The sequence below is a fragment of the Moschus berezovskii genome, chromosome 7 (genome assembly GCF_049115385.1).
Source record: "Moschus berezovskii isolate FMDL1 chromosome 7, NW_MosBer_1.0, whole genome shotgun sequence".
NCBI classification, from domain to species: Eukaryota; Metazoa; Chordata; class Mammalia; order Artiodactyla; family Moschidae; genus Moschus; species Moschus berezovskii.
Genome location: NC_142466.1, coordinates 4,718,301 through 4,741,627, shown reverse-complemented (window position 1 = coordinate 4,741,627; position 23,327 = coordinate 4,718,301). Strand labels below are relative to the sequence as shown.

The following is a 23,327-nucleotide window of genomic DNA, read 5'->3' as shown; positions in this document are numbered from 1 at the left end:
CCAGCAATCCCACTCCTGGGCATACACACTAAGGAAACCAGAATTGAAAGAGACACATGTACTCCAATGTTCATCGCAGCACTGTTTTATAACAGCCAGGGCATGGAAGCAACCTAGATGTCCATCAGCAGTCGAATGGATAAGAAAGCTGTGGTACATATACACGATGGAGTATTACTCAGCAATTAAAAAGAATACATTTGAATGAGTTCTAATGAGGAGGATGAAACTGGAGCCTATTATACAGAGTGAAGTCAGCCAGAAAGAAAAACACCAACACTGTATACTAACGCATATATATGGAATTTAGAAAAATGGTAATGATAACCCTGTATATGAGACAGCAAAAGAGACACAGATGTATAGAACGGTCTTTTGGACTCTATGGGAGAGGGCGAGGGTGGGATGATTTGGGAGAATGGCATTGAAACATATATATTATCATATGTGAAACGAATCGCCAGTCCAGGTTCGATGCATGATACAGGATCCTTGGGTCAGGTGCACTGGTATGACCCAGAGAGATGATATGGGGAGGGAGGTGGGAGGAGGGATCAAAATGGGGAACATATGTGCACCCGGGGAGGATTCATGTTAATGTATGGCAAAAACAATACAATATTGTAAAGTAATTAGCCTCCAATTAAAATAAATTTAAAAAATTGCTACATTATTTTCCATAGTGGTAGCATCAATTTTTATTCCTTAAAACAGTGTATAGGGTTCTAAATTTTCTTACCATCATTCCTCTTTTGTAAGGACATTACCTTCACTTACTAGGACTCTACCCTCATTATCTGATCATTTCCCAAAGGCTCCACATAGCAATGTAATCATATTGAACTTTAAGATTTCAACATACAAATCTTGTGGGATGAAAACATTCAAACCACAATAAGATTCCAATTTCATTATTTGGCATACACAAATAAGGATACCCAGTTTTCCCCACTTAATGAAGAGATTTTCCTTTTACCAAGCTATATTCTTGGCCCCATTTCACTGTTAACTATACATCCGTGGGCTTATTTCTGAGCTTTCTATTTTGTTCATTTTTCTGTGTGTCTGTTTTATGTTAGTACAATATCCTTTTGATTAGTATGGTTTTGCAATATATTTTGAAATCAGGAGGTGTGATGTCTCCAGCTTTATTCTACTTTCTCAAGATTTATTTGCCTATTTAATCTTGTGAATTTTATGATTATTTTTGTATTCGTGTTAAAAATACTGTTGGGCTTTTGATAGGGAATATATTGATTCTGTGGATTGATTTGGCTGGTGTGTCCATTTTAATATTATTTATTCTTTCAATTCATGAACATGGGATATCTTACCATTCACTTGTATCTTCAATTTCTTTCATTGATGTCGTATATTTCAGTGTACAAATATTTCACCTTCTTTATTCCTCTTTTATTCTTTTTGATTATATTGGAAGTGGGGTTAATTTCTTAATTTTCATTTTGGATAATTAATTGTTAACATATGCAAATTCAAGTAATTGTTGTGCATTGATTTTGTTTCCTGAAATTTTGTTGAATTTTTTATTAGTTCTTACAGTTTGGGATTTAATTTTCGCTTTTTCTATATATAAGAACATGTCTACTATACAGTTTTTAAATACAGCTATGGCTCTTGGTATCATGCATTTGAGATTTAAGGATGTTAATATGTTTTTGGTCATCTATTAATTTTATTGCTGAGCTGTAGTCCATTATATGGATATATCACAGTTCATTTATATTGTTCCCAAGTAAGACATATTTTGATTGTTTCCAGCTATTTGAAATTATGAATAAAACTGCTACAGATATCTAGCACTGTTTATAATAGCCAGGACATGGAAGCAACCAAGATATCCATCTGCAGACAAATGGATAAGAAATCTGTGGTACATTTACACAATGGAGTATTACTCAGCCATTAAAAAGAATACATTTGAATCAGTTCTAATGAGGTGGATGAAACTGGAGCCTATTATACAGAGTGAAGTCAGCCAGAAAGAAAAACACCAATACAGTATACTAACGCATATATACGGAATTTAGAAAGATGATAACGATAACCCTGTATACGAGACAGCAAAAGAGATACAGATGTATAGAACAGTCTTTGGGACTCTGTGGGAGAGGGCGAGCGTGGGATGATTTGGGAGAATGGCACTGAAGCATTTATATTATCATATGTGAAGCAAATCGCCAGTCCAGGTTTGATGCATGATACAGGATGCTTAGGGCTGGTGTACTGGGATGAACCAGAGGGATTAGATGGGGAGGGAAGTGGAAGAGGGGTTCAAGATGGGGAACATATGTACACCCCGGGGCAGATTCATGCCAGTGTATGGCAAAACCAATACAATAATGTAAAGTAATTAGCCTCCAATTAAAATAAATAAATTTAAAAGAAAGAAAGAAAAAGATATCCAGATATTTTTAGAAAAAACAAGCAAACCAGACAACTATGAAATCATTATATTCAAGACTCTAGATGTCAGGGACAACAGTGATCAGTGAGAGATCAGAAACAACGAGGTTGAGATCCAGGATTTTTCCCAGTTTATTACCTTAAAAGTTTCCCCTGGCTGACTTCTTGATTGAGGAGGTGAAGTTGAAGGTCTGTGAATATTAAGGTGTCCAGAATACTCAGAGTGGAATATTGCAGAAGATAGACCTTTAGACCTGGGAAATGTGGCTATGGCAGAGGGAAGGGGAAGAGAGAGAGAGAAGGAATGCTGGCAATCAACAGAGGATTCCCCTGAGCTACTCATCAGAGGACTGACCAGTGCATGCATCTGGGGTTAGTACCTGAAGCTGGGGAAAGATATGGCTGCTGCTAAGCTGCTAAGTCACTTCAGTCGTGTTCGACTCTGTGTGACCCCATAGACGGAAGCCCACCAGGCTCCCCTGTCCCTGGGATTCTCCAGGCAAGAACACTGGAGTGGGTTGCCATATCCTTCTCCAATGCATGAAAGAGTAGAGTGAAAGTGAAGTCGCTCAGTCATGTCCGACCCTTAGCGACCCCATGGACTGCAGCCTACCAGGCTCCTCCATCCATGGGATTTTCTAGGCAAGAGTACTGGAGTGGCTTGCCATTGCCTTCTCCGAAGATATGGCTAGATGGCTTAAAGAGAAGAGAGCTTGGTTCTCACATACTGGGCCAGAAATTGTGCCTATTTCACCAAGTGAAAAACTGTAGCTATCATAAGACCAGTGCATTGAGTTAAATATTCAGGAAGATTTTGACTCAGGAGGGGACATAATTATTCCTAGACTGAGTACTTCTTAAGACAGAACTCATAAACTATAACAGCAAGGATTTCAAAAACTCAAAAATATCTAAAAGGTATGTTCAGAATTGTCTCTCTCTTTTTTTTTTAGAGGAATTTTGATTATTTTCCTTCTAATACCCTTGTTTCATTACATTATCTGGATGAATAAATTGAGTTAGGAAGTAATATTAATTTTCTTCTGCCTCTGAAAGTGTTTAAGATTCATTCTATTTCTTGATTCTTTATTATATGGAATTCATTGATTAAGCTATTCAGTTCAGTTCAGTTGTTCAGTAGTGTCCAACTCTCTGTAACCCCATGGACTGCAACACGCCAGGCAGCCCTTTCCATCACCAACTCCCAGAGTTTACTCAAACTCATATCTGACTCCTTGAGTCGGTGATGCCATCCAACAATCTCATCCTCTGTCGTCCCCTTCTCCTCCCGCCTTCACTCTTTCCCAGCATCAAGGTCTTTTCAAATGAATCAGTTCTTTGCATCAGGTGGCCAAAGTATTGGAGTTTCAGCTTCAGCTTCAGTCCTTCCAATGAATATTCAGGACTGATTTCCTTTAGGATGGACTTGTTGGATCTCCTTGCAGTCCAAGGGACTCTTAAGAGTCTTCTCCAACACCACAGTTGGAGAAGACAATATCCTCTCAAAGACTTGCTCAAATATTCCTGGTTATCAAAACTCAAATCACATATCTTCATCCAACTGATCTCATAGACTGTGGCATGCCAGGTCTCCCTGTCCCTCACCATCTCATGGTATTTGCCAAAGTTCTTATTCATTACATCAGTGATGCCATCCCACCATCTTATCCTCTGAGTCCCCTTCTCCTTCTGCCTTCAATCCTTCCCAGCATTAGGGACTTTTCGAATGAGTCATTTGTTCACATCAGATGACCAAAATACTGGAGTTTCAATTTCAGCATCAGTCCTTCTAGTGAATATTCAGGGTTTATCGCCCTTAAGAATGACTGGTTTGATTCCCTTGCTGTCCAAGGGACTTACAGGAGTCTTCTCCAGCCACAGTTTGAAGGCATCAATTCTTTAGCATTCTGTCTTCTTTATGGTCCAGCTCTCACAACCGTACATGACCACTGGGAAGTTGGGGACTGGGTCTCATAAAATGGGATTCATTTGTCTCAGAGATAGTGCTTCATTCCTAGAAAATCTCAGAATGTCCATGTTTCTACCTTACACACAGGAAGAAAAGTAGAAATAAGGAACCATGTGGAGTTTTAAGGCAGGAAAGTTATAGATACCATAAACAGTTATTCATATAGTCATTATTTTTACTGAATACCTACTGTGTGGTAACTGTGTTTATCACTGACATAGAAACACAAATGTATAGAATAATCCTTTACCTCCTGGCACTAGCATCTTGTAGCTCATGATTTGATAGTATTTCTCAAGGAACTAATTTTGAGATATTACCTCGTATGATGTGGCATCATCTTCCCTGGTGGCTCAGATGATAAAGAATCTGCCTGCAATGCAGGAGAACAGGGTTCAGTCCCTTGGTTTGGAAGATCTCCTGGAGAGGGGAAAGGCAGCCCACTGCAATATTCTTTCTTGGAGAATTCCATAGACAGAAGAACAGGGTGGGCTCCAGTGCATGAGGTCACAAAGAGTCAGATATGACTGAGCAACTACACACACACACACACACACACACACACACAAACCCCTTAATTTTAAGCTATTTATGAAACGGTTGCTTTCTTTAAAAAAAAATTTTTTTTTAAATACCAGAGTTCAAATTGCCAACATCCGCTGGATCATTCAAGAGAGTTCCAGAAAACCATCTATTTCTGCTTCATTGACTATGCCAAAGCCTTTGACTGTGTGGATCACAATAAATTGTGGAAAATTCTGAAAGAGATGGGAATACCAGACCACTTGACCTGCCTCTTGAGAAACCTTTATGCAGGTCAGGAAGCAACAGTCAGAACTGTACATGGAACAACAGACTGGTTCCAAATAAGAAAAGGAGTATGTCAAGGTTGTATATTGTCACCTTGCTTATTTAACTTATGTGCAGAGTACATCATGAGGAACGCTGGCCTGGAAGAAGCACAAACTGGAATCAAGATTGCTGGGAGAAATATCAATAACCTCAGATATGCAGATGACACTACCCTTATGGCAGAAAGTGAAGAGGAACTCAAAAGCCTCTTGATGAAAGTGAAAGAGGAGAGTGAAATGGTTGGCTTGAAGCTCAACATTCAGAAAACAAAGATCATGGCATCTGGTCCCATCACTTCATGGGAAATAGATGGAAAAACAGTGGAAACAGTGTCAGACTTTATTTTTTTGGGCTCCAAAATCACTGCGGATGCTGATTGCAGCCAGGAAATTAAAAGACGCTTACTCCTTGGAAGGAAAGTTATGACCAACCTTGATAGTATATTAAAAAACAAAGACATTATTTTGCCAACAAAGGTCCGTCTATTCAAGGCTATGGTTTTTCCAGTGGTCATGTACGGATGTGAGAGTTGGACTGTGAAGAATGCTGAATGCCAAAGAATTGATGATTTTGAACTGTGGTGTTGGAGAAGACTCTTTAGAGTCCCTTGGACTGCAAGGAGATCCAACCAGTCCATTCTAAAGGAGATCAATCCTGGGTGTTCATTGGAAGGACTGATGCTAAAGCTGAAACTGCAATACTTTGGCCACCTCATGCGATGAGTTGACTCACTGGAAAAGACTCTGATGTTGGGAAGGATTGGGGGCAGGAGGAGAAGGTTAAGATAGACAATGAGATGGCTGGATGGCATCACCGACTTTATGGACATGAGTTTGAGTGAACTCTGGGAGTTGGTGATGGACAAGGAGGCCTGGCGTGCTTTGATTCATGGGGTCGAAAAGAGTTGGACATGACTGAGCGACTGAACTGAACTGAACCCCAGAGTTGTAGGCAGAAACAATGAAGGATTAGACAAAAGGAAAGAAAATATTTTTATAGCTAAGTGGGGAAATAAGTGATAAATTCATTTATCTTGGAACAAAATGACAGGACTAATAGTTTATTCTCTGTCAGCACATGTTCCATAATGGTACTGAAGCTTTGTTTTTCCCCTTTGTTACATTTTTTTGTCCCTAACTATATGATTAGTCTAATAGCATCACTACATGCAGATGTTATTCTTAAATTTGGTGTAAAATCAAATTAAATATAGTGAAACAAGAACCAGCCTTGGGAGGACTCTGACTGTGTCACTTGATGACGCGTCTGGTTGGGAGATATAAAATGTCCCGTGGTCTTTGTTTCTCACAGGGAGAGGATGGTGTACTCTTCAGAACTGCCATAACTGTTTCAAGTATGCCTCTCAAAAGCTCAGTACAGTTAGTTTTGCCATATTTTCCCAGAATAATGAGATAGACTGAAAAAAAGTGGGAAATTTTCCTTTTTGAAGTTACTACAAAATAAGTTAATTACAGGGAATAATTCTTTTAAATAGTTACTAATCTCTTATGTGATATATCTTTGCCTTTTTGATGGATTACTCTAATGTGGAATTTTTTTTTTTCTGTTTAAATCACAGAATTCATTTAAAGTCAGAGCTACCATGATAATAATAACAGTTTTTTTTTTAATATTTGAAATACTTTGTAATGGACAGACATATTCATCTGACATCAAATATGTCTTTAAGAAACAATGCAGATTTCTGTCTTTGATGGTCACATTCGGATTGAAGAAGCATTTTTGCTGACTGTTTACAAGTCTCCGAAAGGTAAATCTATAATAGTTAATAATAGAAGACAAGCTTTTCAAATGTGTAAGTTGCTTCATCATGTAGGGAATTATTTTAAACTCAAGTTTATAAAAGCTGACAAACTTCTGGAATCATAGGAGATTTGAAGTCAGGTAGTTTTTTGCTTGAAGCTCAACATTCAGAAAACGAAGATCATGGCATCTGGTCCCATCACTTCATGGGAAATAGATGGGGAAACAGTGGAAACAGTGTCAGACTTTGTTTTTTTGGGCTCCAAAATCACTGCAGATGCTGATTGCAGCCATGAAATTAAAAGACGCTTGCTCCTTGGAAGGAAAGTTATGACCAACCTTGATAGTATATTAAAAAGCAGAGACATTACTTTGCCAACAAAGGTCCGTCTAGTCAAGGCAATGGTTTTTCCCGTGGTCATGTATGGATGTGAGAGCTGGACTGTGAAGAAAGCTGAGCGCCGAAGAATCGATGCTTTTGAACTGTGGTGTTGGAGAAGACTCTTGAGAGTCCCTTATACTGCAAGGAGATCCAACCAGTCCATTCTAAAGGAGATCAATCCTGGATGTTCATTGGAGGGACTGATGCTAAAGCTGAAACTCCAATACTTTGGCCAGCTCATGCGACGAGCTGACTCACTGGAAAAGACTCTGATGCTGGGAAAGGTTGGGGGCAGGAGGAGAAGGGGACGACGGAGAATGAGATGGCTGGATGGCATCACCGACTCTGTGGACATGAGTTTGAGTGTACTCCGGGAGTTGGTGATGGACAGGGAGGCCTGGCATGCTGTGATTCATGGGGTCGCGGAGAGTCGGACACGACTGAGCGACTGAACTGAAATGAACTGAACTGAACTGAATACCAGACCACCTGACCTGCCTCTTGAGAAACCTGTATGCAGGTCAGGAAGCAACAGTTAGAACTGGGCATGGAACAACAGACTGGTTCCAAATAGGAAACGGAGTATGTCAAGGCTGTATATTGTCACCCTGCTTATTTAACTTATGTGCAGAGTACATCATGAGAAACGCTGGGCTGGAAGAAGCACAAGCTGGAATCAAGATTGCTGGGAGAAATATCAATAACCTCAGATATGCAGATGACACCACCCTTATGGCAGAAAGTGAAGAGGAACTAAAAGCCTCTTGAGGAAAGTGAAAGAGGAGAGTGAAAAGGTTGGCTTGAAGCTCAACATTCAGAAAACGAAGATCATGGCATCTGGTCCCATCACTTCATTGAAAATATATGGAGAAAGAGTGGAAACAGTGTCAGACTATTTTTCTGGGCTCCAAAATCACTGCAGATTATGATTGCAACCATGATATTAAAAGACGCTTACTTCTTGGAAGGAAAGTTATGACCAACTTAGACAGCATATTAAAAAGCAGAGACAAATTTTGCCAACAAAGTTCCATCTTCAAGGCTATGGTTTTTCTAGTAGTCATGTATGGATGTGAGAAAGCTGAGTGCTGAAGAATTGGTGTTTTTGAACTGTGGTGTTGGAGAAGACTCTTGAGAGTCCCTTGGACTGCAAAAAGATCCAACCAGTCCATCCTAAGGAAATCAGTCCTGAATATTCATTGGAAGGACTGCTGTTGAAACTCCAATATTTGGCCACCTGATGTGAAGAGTCGACTCATTGGAAAAGATCCTGATCTGGGAAAGATTAAGTGCAGGAGGAGAAGGGGACAACAGAGGATGAGATGGTTGGATGGCATCACCTACTCAATGGACATGAGTTTGGGTAGGCTCTGAGAGTTTGTGACGGACAAGGAGACCTGGCGTGCTGCAGTTCATGGGGTCAAAAAGAGTCAGCAAGACTGAATGATTGAACTGAACAGAATCCATAATATACTTTATGTTTAAAATGAAGAGCATTGCATTCCTGTTTAGTTGTTTCTGACTCTTTGGGCCCCATGGTGTTTAGCCCGCTAAGTTCCTTTGTCTATGAGATCTCCCAGGCAAGAATACTATTGGACAATTCCTTCTCTAATGGGATCTTCCAGACCCAGGAATAAAACCCATGTCTCCTATGTTGGCAGGCAGACTCTTTACAACTGAGCCACCAGGGAAGCTCCTGTGTAATAAAATAGGTATTTTAAATTAAAAGAAAGCTAACCATTGGATAGCATTAGTCATTCTATATGATTCGATGATAAAATTTTGTATATGTTGTCAACATGTAGGCAATATAAACTAAGGTATACATAAAAAGAGAGGGTAAACTTGCTGTGGCAAGAGGGGAAGGACTTGATAAATTAATATTCACTGAAACAAAATGATCGGGCTACTATTTTGTTCTTGACTGCCGATAGTCTCAACATGGTTCTCAAGCTATCTTTCCCCCCCATGTTTCATGTTTCATCTTTCTCACCCTAATTCTGCAATGTGATCTAATAATATCTTTACATACGTCTGTATTAAAATTTAGTGGAAAATTCCAGTGAATTTAATTAAGCAAGAATCAGCCTTGGACACATTCCAATTCTAAGACAACGATAAATGTGACTAGAAAGGATATAAACTCCAGTGGCCTGGGAGAAATAGGGTTAACATATTCTTTGAAGAACGGATATACATTTCTCATGAAAATTTTTTAGATTTAAAACAATGCATAAAAACAACAGCAGCCTCAACACAAGAATGTTTCTCAAAATCTAATTAGTTGAGCCCCAACAGCATGGTGGAATGAAAGGGGCTAAAGAATAGAAAGATACTTTCCTATTTTAAAGTTAATAGGAAAAGCAGTTACTTGAGATAAAATTTCCTAGAAATGGTTAGCTTCTATATGCCTATGTAAACATAGGATTTGCTTGTCTTACTGATTAAATTATCCTAACATGGTAAACGTTTTTAATTTTATGTGCACTGTGGAATTTTTTCTTAAAAACCTCTAATGAAAATAAAAACAGTATTTCGAATAATCTGAACACTCCATGGAATAAATGAGCAGACTTATTAATAAAATAAGATATTTATTTAACTAAGATATTTAAATAAGATATTTATTTAATGCAGGATTTCAACTTCTATTGCCATACTGGATGAAAGAAGAATCCCAGGTTTTATCAGTAACTTAAACGTTTTCCTTCAGACTGTGAAAAAGCTTCTGCATAGTAAGATTAGCAGTAAATAATGGAAACTAGAGTTCACACTGTGTGACTTTCTTTACTATGTAAGAAACTAAGTCATTTTGAAAAATATCAGACTAAGGTTCCAGTTCTAGTTTTATCATTTATAAATACATGCCCTTGAAAAAAATTGAGATGTTATGAAATGCAGTTTCATCCACTATGAAAAGGCAACTACAGTACTTGTTATTATAAGTATTAATTGTGATATATTAAATTGTAATGGCATGATTGGAATCCATTGAAAGTGAAAGAGGAGAGTGAAAAAATTGGCTTGAAGCTCAACATTCAGAAAACTAAGATCATGGCATCTGGTCTCATCACTTCATGGGAAATAGATGGAGAAACAGTGGAAAAAGTGTCAGACTTTATTTTTGGGGCTCCAAAATCACTGTGGATGCTGATTGCAGCCATGAAATTAAAAGACGCTTACTCCTTGGAAGGAAAGTCATGACAAACCTAGACAGCATATTAAAAAGCAGAGACATTACTTTGCCAACCAAGGTCAGTCTAGTCAAGGCTATGGTTTTTCCAGTGGTCATGTGTGGATGTGGGAGTTGGACTGTGAAGAAAGCTGATCGCCAAGAATTGATGCTTTTGAACTGTGGTGTTGAGAAGACTCTTGAGAGTCCCTTGGACTGCAAGGAGATACAACCAGTCCATTCTAAAGGAGATCAATCCTGGGTGTTCATTGGAAGGACTGATGCTAAAGTTGAAGCTCCAATACTTTGGCCACCTCATGCGACGAGCTGACTCACTGGAAAAGAGTCTGATGCTGGGAAGAATTGGGGGCAGGAGGAGAAGGGGACAACAGAGAATGAGATGGCTGGATGGCATCACCGACTCTGTGGACATGAGTTTGAGTGAACTCCGGGAGTTGGTGATGGACAGGGAGGCCTGGCATGCTGTGATTTATGGGGTAGAAAAGAGTCTGAAACGACTGAGCGACTGAGCTGAACTGAACTAAAAGCAGTCTTGAGCATTTGGGTAACATAATCAGACTGAGATGCCAACAGTATAAGTTGAGCTGTTTCAGGAGAACAAGTTATTGGAATTTGGAATAAAAGTGGAAAGATTTGGCAGGAGGCTATTGCTGTGGGTGAGGGAGAAAATGAGGGTTAGGAAATGATCAAATTTGTGATATAATATGAAAGTAGAGACAACAGGATTTGTTAAAAGTAAGAATTTGTAATATGAGAGCGAAAATGGAATGAAAAACACTGTGAGATTTTTTGAATGTGGTGCCATTTGACGAGATGGGGAATACATATTATATGTTGAAAATTATAAATTTTGTGTGTTTTATATACTAAATCGATATCTACTTGCAGATGTACTAAGCTGGAAATATTGTAAACAAAATTTTTAAATTAAAGGTTGATGCCGGGCTGGAGACTCAACATCAGACAGCCTCACTATTTATAGATCAGGAAAGGGAAACATCCAACTGTAGACCCTAAGAAAGATGTCTCAGTAAGTTCTGACACAAGTCCTGGGCAGTGACCTTCTATTGGTGGTTTGATCTACTCGCAGGGTCTTTGAAAATCAGTTTAAGTGAGTCTCAAGTATGACACCGTAGTGATTTTATAAATGATGTTTTATAAACTTTTATGAAATTACCTACCCATCTTTTCCTGTCTTTTCACTTTTCCTTTAAAACTAAATAAAGCATTGTTATTCTTGGGAAAACAATAGAATGGGAAAGACTAGAGATCTCTTCAAGAAAATTAAAGATACTAAGGGAAATTTTCATGCAAAATGGGCATAATAAAGGACAGAAACAGTGTGGACCTAACAAAAGCAGAAGATATTAAGAAGAGGTGGCAAGAATACACAGAACTATACAAAAAAGAACTTCATAACCCACATAATTACAATGGTGTGATCACTCACCTAGAACTGGACATGCCGGAATGGAAAGTCAAGTGGGCCTTAGGAAGGATCACTATGAACAAATCTAGTGGAGGTGATGGAATTCCAGTAGAATTATTTCAAATCCTAAAAGATGATGCTGTGAAAGTGCTGCACTCAATATGTCAGCAAGTGTGGAAAACTCAGCAATGTCCAAAGGAGTGGAAAAGGTCAGTTTTCATACCAGCCCCAAAGAAAGGATCTGCCAAAGAATGCTCAGACTACCACACAATTGCACTCATCTCACATGCTAGTAAAGGAATGCTGAAAATTCTCCAAGCCAGGTTTCAACAATACGTGAACTGTGAACTTCCAGATACTCAAGCTGGATCTAGGAAAGGCAGAAGAACCAGAGATCAAATTGCTAACATCCGTTGGACCATCAGAAAAGCAAGAGAATTCCAGAAAAACATCTATTTCTGCTTCATTGACTATGCCAAAGCCTTTGACTGTGTGGATCACATTAAACTGTGGAACATTCTGAAAGAGATGGGAATACCAGACCACCTGACCTGCCTCTTGAGAAACCTGTATGCAGGTCAGGAAGCAACAGTTAGAACTGGACATGGAAAAACAGACTGGTTCCAAATTGGGAAACGAGTACATTAAGTCTCTATATTGTCACACAGCTTATTTAACAGAGTACATCATGAGGAACGCTGGGCTGCATGAAGCACAAGTTGGAATCAAGATTACCGAAAGAAATATCGAAAACCTCAGATATGCAGAAAGTGAAGAAGAACTAAAGAGACTCTTGATGAAAGTGAAAGAGGGGAGTGAAAAAGTTGGCTTAAAACTCAACATTCAGAAAACTAAGATCATGGCATTTGGGCCCATCACTTCATGGCAAATACATGGGGAAACAATGGAAACAGTGTCAGACTTTATTTGTGGGGGCTCCAAAATCACTGAAGATAGTGACTGCAGCCATGAAATTAAAAGATGCTTGTTCCTTGGAAGAAAAGTTATGACCAACCTAGGCAGCATATTGAAAAGCAGAGACATTACTTTGCCAACAAATGTCTGTCTAGTCAAAACTATGGTTTTTCCAGTAGTCATATATGTGAGTTGGACAATAAAGAAAGCTGAGGGCTGAAGAATTGATGCTATTGTGCTGTGGTGTTGGAGAAGACTCTTGAGAGTCCTTGGACAGCAAGGAGATCCAACCAGTCCATCTGAAAGGAAATTCATCCTGAATATTCATTGGAAGGACTGATATTGAAGTTGAAACTCCAATACTTTGGCCATCTGATAAGAATAACTGACTCATCTGAAAAGACCCTGATGCTGGGAAAGATTGAAGGCAGGATTAGAAGGGGATGATAGAGGATAAGATGATTGGATGGCATCACCAACTCAATGAACTTGAGTTTGAGTAACCTCTGGGAGTTGATGATGGACAGGGAAGCCTGGGGTGCTGCAGTCTATGGGATAGCAAAATGTCGGACGCGACTGAGTGACGGAACTGAACTGAACTTTAATTATATTTTCCAAGTGTCTGCTATTTCAATATAGGATTATATTTTGTTTTCCATTTTTACATAGTATATAATTTTTACCGTACATCATTCATTGTTTTAGTCTATGTTCTGCAATTTTTGACAAATTCACATAGTTTTGTAATTAGTCAAATCAATATATGAACTCTTTCATCATCATAAATATTTCCCCATGCCCTGTCACCTCCTCTTTTCATCCCAGGTCCTGAAAGACACTGATCCATTTCCAATCCTATAGTTTTGTCTCATTCAGAATGTCATCTATATTGATTCATTTAGTAGTCTTTTTTCTCCCAGATTTATTGAAGTATAATTGACAAGTTAAAATTACATGTATTTAATATTTTAAATAGGTAATTTGCTATGCATAGAAATGATTACACATCATGAACACATCCACCACCTCACATAAGTACTGTTTTCTTAACTCCTTAAAATCTACACTGTTAGCAAATTTCAAGTTACAACAGTATATTTTTAACTACAGCCATCATACTGCAAGTTAGTTACCCAGAACATACTCATCACTGGAAGACTGTACCATTTGAGCAAGATCTCTCCATTTATCCTTATCTATTTAGTCTTAGCAATCCACACTCGACTTCCTGCTTCCATGAGTTTGACTTTTCAGATTCCACCTATAAGTGAGATAATGCAATATCTTTCTGTATCTATTTTATTTCACTTAATGTTCTCCAGGTTCATCCATAACTCCAATAGGTAGAACTTCTTTTTCATGGCTGAAAAATATTCTACTGTTTATCTTACAGCATTTGTTGTTGTTAGTCCCATTGTTGACAGGTGGTTAAACTGTTTTCATATCTTGGCTTTTTGACTACTGCTTCAATTAAAATGAGGGTGTGGATATTTCTGAAAGATATTGATATCATTTTCTTTGGATGTATTGCCAGAAATCTGATTGCTGGATGATAGTTTTGTTTTTCATTATTTAAGAATATGTATGCTTTTTTACATAGTGGTTGCATCAATTTTTTCATACTGTTCATGGGGTTCTCAAGGCAAGAATACTGAAGTGGTTTGCCGTTCCCTTCTCCAGTGGACCACATTCTGTCAGACCTCTCCACCATGACCTGTCCATTTTGGGTGGACCCACACAGTATGGCCTAGTTTCATTGAGTAGGACAAGGCTGTGGTCCATGTGATAAGATTGGCTAGTTTTCTGTGATTGTGCTTTCAGTATGTCTGCCCTCTGATGCCCTCTCTCAGTGCCTATCACTTCATGGCAAATAGATGGGGAAACAGTGAGAGACTTAATTTTGGGGGGGGGGCTCCAAAATCACTGCAGATGGGGAATGCAGTCATGAAATTAAAAGATGCTTACTCCTTGCAAGGAAAATTATGACCAAACTAGACAGCATATTAAAAAGCAGAGACATTACTTTGCCAACAAAGGTCCGTCTAGTGAAGGCTATGATTTTTCCAGTAGTCATGTATGGATGTGAGAGTTGGACTATAAAGAAAGCTAAGCAGCAAAGAATTGATGCTTTTGAACTGTGGTGTTGGAGAAGACCCTTGAGAGTCCCTTGGACTGCAAAGAGATCCAACCAGTCCATCATAAAGAGATCAGTCCTGGGTGTTCACTGAAGTGTTGAAGCTGAAACTCCATTACTTTGGCCACCTGATGCGAAGAGCTGACTCATTTGAAAAGACCCTGATGCTTGGAAAGATTGAAGGCGGGAGGAGGAGGGGATGACAGAGGATGAGATGGTTGGATGGAATCACCGACTCAATGGACATGAGTTTGGGTGGGCTCTGGGAGTTGGTGTTGGCCAGGGAGGCCTGGAGTGCTGCAGCTGATGGGATCTCAAAGAGTCCGACACCACTGAGAAACTGAACTGAACTGAACTGCACCAATTTATATTCCTTATGACAGTGTATAGGGTTCCAGAAATTTTCACCATCCTTACCAAAATTCCTTTTTCATAAGTTCATGAAATTCACTCACTCAGACTCAGCACTTATTATCTGATCATTTCCCAAAGGCTTCATAATATTATTATACAGGACTCAAATACTCAGAACACAACAAAGTTCTAATTTCATACTTTGTCATAGTGGTATCCAGTTTTACCGACTCAATGAAGAGATTTTCTTTTCCACATATTTTACTCTTGGCTACCTTTTCAAAGATAAGTTAATGATATATGCATGGGTTTATTTCCAAACTTTCTATTCTTTTCATTGGTCTATATGGCCGTTTTTATGTCAGTATTACACTGTTTTGATTAGTGTATTTTGTAATATATTTTGAAATTAGAAAGTGAGATGTCTCCAGCTTTTTTCTACTTTCTCAAATTTCTTTGACTATTAGAGTCATGAATTTTATGATTATTTTTGTATTTCTGTTAAAAATGTCATTGGGTGTGTGTTGAATCCATGAAGTGATTCTCCTATTGTGTTCATTTTAACAACACTTATTCTTACAATTCATGTACATAGATATCTTACAGTTCATGTTTATTCAGTTCTTTCATTAAGGAGCCATATTTTAGAGTACAAATATTTCACCTTCTTGGTTAAATTTATTCCTAAGTGTTTTATCCTTTTTGATGCTATTGTAAATGAAATTAATTTCATAATTTCTATTTTGGATAACTCATGGTTAGTATATGCAAATTCAGCTATTTTTGTGTATTGATTTTGTATCCTGAAACTTTGTTGAATTTTTTAATTAGTTCTAGATACATTACTTTGCCAACAAATGTCCGTCTAGTCAAGGCTGTGGTTTTTCCTGTGGTCATGTACGGATGTGAGAGTTGGACTGTGAAGAAGGCTGATCACCGAAGAATTGATGTTTTTGAACTGTGGTGCTGGAGAAGACTCTTGAGAGTCCCTTGGACTGCAAGGAGATCCAACCAGTCCATTCTGGAGGAGATCAATCCTGGGTGTTCATTGGAAGGACTAATGCTAAAGCTGAAACTGCAATACTTAGGCCACCTCATGCGACGAGTTGACTCACTGGAAAAGACTCTGATACTGGGAGGGATTGGGGGTGGGAGGAGAAGGGGACAGAAGAGAATGAGATGGCTGGATGGCATCACCGACTCGATGGACATGAGTTTGAGTGAACTCCAGGAGTTGTTGATGGACAGGGAGGCCTGGCGTGCTGTGATTCATGGGGTCGCAAAGGGTGGGACACAACTGAGTGACTGAACTGAACTGAGCAGTTTTAGTCTCAATTTTTAGCATTTTCTATATGTAAGATCATGTCTATTAAGCAATCTTTAAATATGGCTTCTTGCTTTTAGTATCATGCATTTGAGATTTATGCATATTAATGTGTCTATCAGTAGCCCGTTAGTTTCATTTCTGAGTAGCAGTCCGTTTTGGGCTTCCCAGGCTGCGCTAGTGGTAAAGAATCCATTTGCCAATGCAGGAAACATGAGAGGCAGGTTTGATCCCTGTGTCAGGAAGATCTCCTGAAGTAGGAAATGGCAACCCACTCCAATGTTCTTGCTTGGGGAATCCCAAGGACAGAGGAGCCTGGCAGACTACAGTTCATTGGGTCACAAAGAGTCGGACACGACTGAAGTAGCACAGACAAATAGTCCATTTTATCAGTGTATCACAGTTCATTTATTCTTCTATTAATTAAGAGATGTTTTCATTGTTTCCAGCTATTTGAAATTATGAATAAGCTGCTATGGATATCGACATATAGTTATTGAACAAACAAGCAAAGCAGAAAAATACGAAGTAATCATTTTTAAGACACTAGATGTCAGAAACAACAGTGATCAGTGAGAGACGGGACAGAGAGGCTGAGCCTCAGGATTGTTCACATTTATTACCTTTAAAAGTTTCCATCTGTGGTTCAGAGAGGGATCCCTCACATGATCCTGGTAGACTTCCTGAGTTGGGTAGGTGCAGTTGAGGGTCTGAAATCATTAAGGCAGCCAGAATACTCAGAGTACAGTACTGCATAAGATAGACCTGTAGACCTGGGAGGCATGACTGGGGTGAGGGCATAGGGAAATGGAGATGGGGAAGTAGAGGGAGATAGAAAATGAGAGACTGAAGGAAGAAATGTTGGAGAACTGCAGAGGAATCCCTTCAACTACTCATCAGAGTACTGACTGGTGCACACATCTGAGGTAAATTCCTGAGCCTGGGGAAAGACATAGCCAGATGAATTAGAGAAGAGCGCTTGGTGCGTACCCACTGGGTCAGGAATAGTGCCTATCTTAGCAGTGAAAACCCTCAGAATTCAAGGGTCCAATGCATTGAGTTCAATATTGAGGAAGATTTTGCTTCAGTAGTGGGACACAATTATCCCTAGACTGAGCACTTTCAAGACATGGTCATAAACTCTTTCAGCAAGAATTTCAAAAATTCAAATTTTATTGCTAGCTCCCCAGGTGGCGCTAGTGGTAAAGAACCCACCTGCCAAAGCAGGAGACACAAGAGAAGCTATCCAAAAGAATCTAATTAAATATTGTGTTCAGAATTTTGTGTTTTGTTAATTTGTGAGATTAATCTGATTATTTTCTTTGTGATGCCCTTGCTTTGTCTTTTATGAAGGTCATGCTGGATGCGTAAAATGAGTTAGAAAGTAATATTAATTATTTTCCATCTCTCAAGGTGTTTAAGATTGGTTCTATTTTTTGATTCATTGTCATATAGAATTATTGATAAAACTATGTGAGAATTAAGTTTTGTTTTGAAAAGGGAAAGATTCTAAAAAATGTACTTAAGTATTAGATTATTCCAGTTTTTAATGACTTTTTGTGTGTGTTCGGGGTTCCCTGGTGGCTCAGAGGTTAAAGCGTCTGCCTCCAATGGCGGGAGACCCGGGTTCGATCCCTGGGTCGGGAAGATCCCCTGGAGAAGGAAACGGTAACCCACTCCAGTATTCTTGCCTGGAGAATTCCATGGACGGAGAAGCCTGGTAGGCTACAGTCCACCGGGTCACAAAGTGTCGGACACGACTGAGCGATGGAATGGAACGGACGAACGGACATCCTTTATTTATTTTTTTAAGATCTGTTGACTCTGCAGTGATGATCTTATCTTCCTTTTTTAAAATACCTTTGTTGTGCACCATTTTAAAGTTTTTATTGGGTTTATTGCAATATTGTTTGTTTTGCTTTGTTCTTTTGGCCTAGAGGCATGTGGGATTTCAACCCTCTGACCACAGACTGAACCCTCACCACTTGCACTGGACAGTGAAGTCTTAACCACTATATTGCCAAGGAAGTCTCCCATCTTCATTTCTTATACTGAGAGTTTGCTCTTTCTCTAAATTTTTTTTTAATTAAAAATTATTAATTTTCTTAATTAAAATTAGTTCTTAATTTTTAAATTTTCCTTTCTCTTAATTTTTCTGTTTTGCTAAGATGTTATCAATTTTATTAAACTTTTAAAGAACTAAGTCTTGGTTGTATGTATTTTCTCAACTTTTCAGTTACTTTTACTTCTGTGATTTCTGTCTTCTATTTATCATATTTATTCTATTATTTTTCTTTCCTTATTCTAGGTTCTTGAGATAGTAGCTCAAGATGGTAGTTCATTCCTGATAAAATGTCTTGTCTTCTAAAACTTGCATTTAACAAGATAAATGTATCTTTTAGCACTTCTTTAGCTGCATCCAGGTAACTTATGCATATTTATACATATATGCGGGACTTCTCCAGGGGCTCAGCAGTGAAGAATCTGCCTGCAATGCAGGAGACGTGAGTTTGATTCCTGGGTTGGGAAGATTCTTGGAGGAGGGCTTGGCAAATCACTCCAGTCTTGTTGCCTGAGGATCCCATGGACAGAGGCACCTGGCAGGGTACAGTTCACAGGGCTGTAAAGAGTTGAAAATGACTGAAGTGACGGAGCAAGCAGGCATGCACGCATGTATCAATATATAAGATGTAATATACATTATATATGTATACTATGTCTATCATGTATACATTATCTATATACTATATATATTATGTATGCTCACTTATATATCTTTCAGATATCTTTTAAATATACACATACCATTATCTTTCTATTGAAAATTTATTTTTCAAAATGTTCGCAGGTAATTTAGGCTTGTGTTGTTTAATTTATAAATGATTAGATAATGTTATATCTTTGCCATCAATTTAATTACATTTATACACACATACATTTATGTATATAATCATACAGGATATATATATATTTATAGTATGCATATCCTGTATGATTTAAGTCCTTTGAAATGTCCTGCAATTGTGTCATAGCCTAAGGTATTGTTTCTTTTGGTGAATGCCCCATGAACATTTTGAGGAGAGTGGAATATTGGTCACACAAATGTTTTCTCTTTCCACATTGCCATACTAACACGGATTCTATCAACATGCCTGTCTGAAAATATGCAACGATTTATGTGACAATTTTTTTCTGTATTAGAAACAAGTTTTAAAGGATTCATTCTGAATTGAACATTCATCATCTTCTGGAAATCAGACCAGATGTAAACAGATTTGCCTATTTTGAAGGTCATGATTTAAATAAGAATGTTTTTGTGTATTTCATTTCTGTCCAGTTTGAAATTTTCCCTTTCTGTTTCTTGACATCAAGTTATTCTTCAGGGATTTTCCTCCAGAGAACAGGATTCTGTAAGTTCCGTTCTGCATGGTGACTATCGTGGTGGCATCTCTGGAGATTTACTCTCTAAATTATGATGAAGGTTCCAAAGATTTAATTAGACAAGAATCACCCTTGGAGATGGACCAAATGAATGACTCATAATATGTGCTGCAATTAAATGTAGATAAAGTATTTGCAGACCTTTGCTTTTACTCAGAGGTTATTTGTCTCTACCACTAATCACATGACAGACTTCTTCACAGATTGAAATGATGGACTCAACATATAATAAAGTATGTATGTGAAATTTTTCTTTATCTTTCAGGAAACCCATAAGTTAATAATACTATATGAAGATAGGACAGAATAACTGATTGAAAATCAAAATGCTGTAAAGTCAATTTCACTATTTCAATTTTAATTGTATAAAACACAAACAGCAACATTTTAATGTAAACAATCATACACAATTTGGAATTTTCTCCAAAACCAAAATGTTGATTTAACTTTAGTTTGTTACCAGGACAAATCCTGTGAACAGTGAGTATTTTGGTTTTCTGTTCACAATCAAGATTCAGAGTTCCTTATGTAATACAATATTCACATTTGAAAGGTAATATTTTTCTGAATGACTGACTTGAATTGGATTTCCTACAAGCATGGAAAAAGTTTGCCTAATGGAAACAATCAATGTCCAGAGATGCTGTGTTTATCATACTTTCTTTCTTCTTGGTGATGGAATCAGTGCCTGAAGGACAAGAGAGAAAGCATCAGAGAACAGAATGTAAATCAAATGAAGATCTCATGCAGGTAACCCAGGAAGTGTATTTATGCACTAGTCTCTGAACTAGGCTTTACACTTTGCAAGAGTTCACTGGTGATGTGAGAATTCATTCATTTAAAATGTTTTCTTTGTGGTTGTCTTAATCAGCCATTTTAGGGATCCTTTGTGACTACTAAAATATGTTAAGATTGATTTAATACTGTAAAACTCATTTGGATATTTTCATATCATAAAGATTCAGAATAAATTTATCTTCTCTAACATCAAATATTCTTATAAATTCATTTTGAGTGTATCTATCCAGGGATATTTTAATGGGCAGTTATTCCTAAGTCTCATGATAGGTTTAACTGATATGTCCTCTAAGCATTATTTATTAATCTCTTAAAAATGTGGATTCATGTCAATGTAGGGCAAAACCAACCAATATAATATTGTAAAGTAATTAGCCTCCAATACAAAAATAAAAAATAAAAAAAGGAAAAAAAATTAGAGGATGATGTAGCATCTTTAGACCTTGAGTGGTCTTCACAACTTCAAGATGATATTGTATTAAGCACAGTTACTTCAATTCCTATTTTTTCTGTTCACAGGTGAGTTTCAGCATCCTATCATATATTTGTTGGCCATTTAAATGTATTCTTCTCCAATTGTTTGTATTTTTCTTTAATATTTTATTTATATGTTTTATTTGTTAATTGATTAGAGGTATTTGTCTATTTTATGTATTACCTCTGTGTATATACTCTAAAATATAAATCATTTCCACAAGTTGCTTTCATCTGTCTACATTATGGTATCTTCCTAAATCCTTAAAAATTTTTGAAATTGTTGAATCTATCTATCTGGGATTTTGGTGATTGTTTAAGCAGCATCCTCCATCCTGGGAATGTAAAAAGTCATTTCCTTTATTAACCAGAATGTAAATATGGAATAAATTGTGCCTTAATTTTCTTATTAGATTTTTATCAATTTTTGTTTTTAAGTAAGGTATTAATTATACATGCTATTTTATTATCTTCCAAATGGGAAGGTAGTTGTGGCAATTCATTTTTTAAAATTATTTGTTCTTTTCCCATATATGTCTCTTAATGACTTGCCTCTCCATTAATGTATAAGATTGTTGAGGTTATGGATGATGTTTTAATCAGTCTCATTTTATGATGCTTTAAAGTACTGGAGCATGATAACAATTACTTGAATGAATAAACAAATTATCATAAGATTTCAAGAAGTTGCTAGTAAAAATTATATTTACAAGTAATTCTGTCCTGAACTGTGAAATAAAATATAGAGAAGAACCTATGGAACAAAGGAACAATGTAACTGAGTTCATCCTTGTAGGATTCACTCAGAGCCCCCAGGGTCAGAAAATATTGTTTATGGTGTTCTTGCTCATCTACATTGTGACAATGGTGGGCAACCTACTCATTGTCATGACTGTGGTGATCAGTGTAACCCTCGATGCCCCTATGTACTTCTTTCTTGGCTACTTATCATTTATGGATGCTGTTTATTCAACTACAATCACTCCAAATATGATTATAGACTTATTGAGTGAGAAGAAAACCATTTTGTTCCAAGCTTGCATGGCCCAGCTTTTTACAGAGCATTTATTTGGTGGTGCTGAGATTTTACTCCTGGTGGTCATGGCCTATGACCGCTATGTGGCCATCTGCAAACCCTTGCATTATTTGACCATCAAGAATCAGCGAGTGTGTGTTCTGCTACTGCTCTTGGCCTGGGTTGGTAGGTTTTTACATGCTGTAGTTCAACTGCTCTTAGCTTACAACCTTCCCTTCTGTGGTCCCAATGTTATTGACCACTTTATGTGTGACATGTACCCCTTATTAAAACTTGCCTGTACTGACACCTATATTATTGGCCTTATTGTGGTTTTCAATGATGGAGCAATCTGTGTGGTCATCTTTACTCTCTTACTCATCTCCTATGGGGTCATTCTGCACTCCCTGAAGAATCTCAGTCAGGAAGGAAGACGCAAAGCCTTATCCACCTGTGGCTCCCACATCACTGTGGTGCTCCTCTTCTTTGTGCCCTGCATTTTTATGTATGTGAGACCTCCTTCCACCTTACCCATTGATAAATCCTTGGCAGTGTTTTACACCATTATCACCCCTATGTTGAATCCTCTAATCTACACTCTGAGAAATGGAGAGATGCAAAATGCCATGAAAAAGCTCTGGATCAGAAAACGAAAATAAGGCAGGCAGTGGGGAAACATATTACCTGTTTTCCCTGAAGATTTGCTCTTTCCAGGAGAGTCATGTGTAATTATTTAACTGTAGTAAATTTCTCCACATTTCTAATACATTGGGCACGATGAAAGTATTTGTTCTGTGAATGCTTCCAATGATCAAAGCACACTTTTAAGATTTTCATAATTTCCTGGTTCAAACTGTTT

The 23,327-nt window shown here is 37.9% G+C and overlaps 1 protein-coding gene across 1 annotated transcript; it reads left to right on the top strand.

Moving 5' to 3' along the window:
* The first annotated feature begins 22,209 nt into the window (after positions 1-22,209).
* LOC129557237 (olfactory receptor 4A47-like) lies at positions 22,210-23,127 on the top strand. Its single transcript, XM_055427823.2, has one exon. The coding sequence runs from the start codon at positions 22,210-22,212 to the stop codon at positions 23,125-23,127; it is 918 nt and encodes a 305-aa protein (XP_055283798.2).
* Positions 23,128-23,327: the final 200 nt, after the last annotated feature.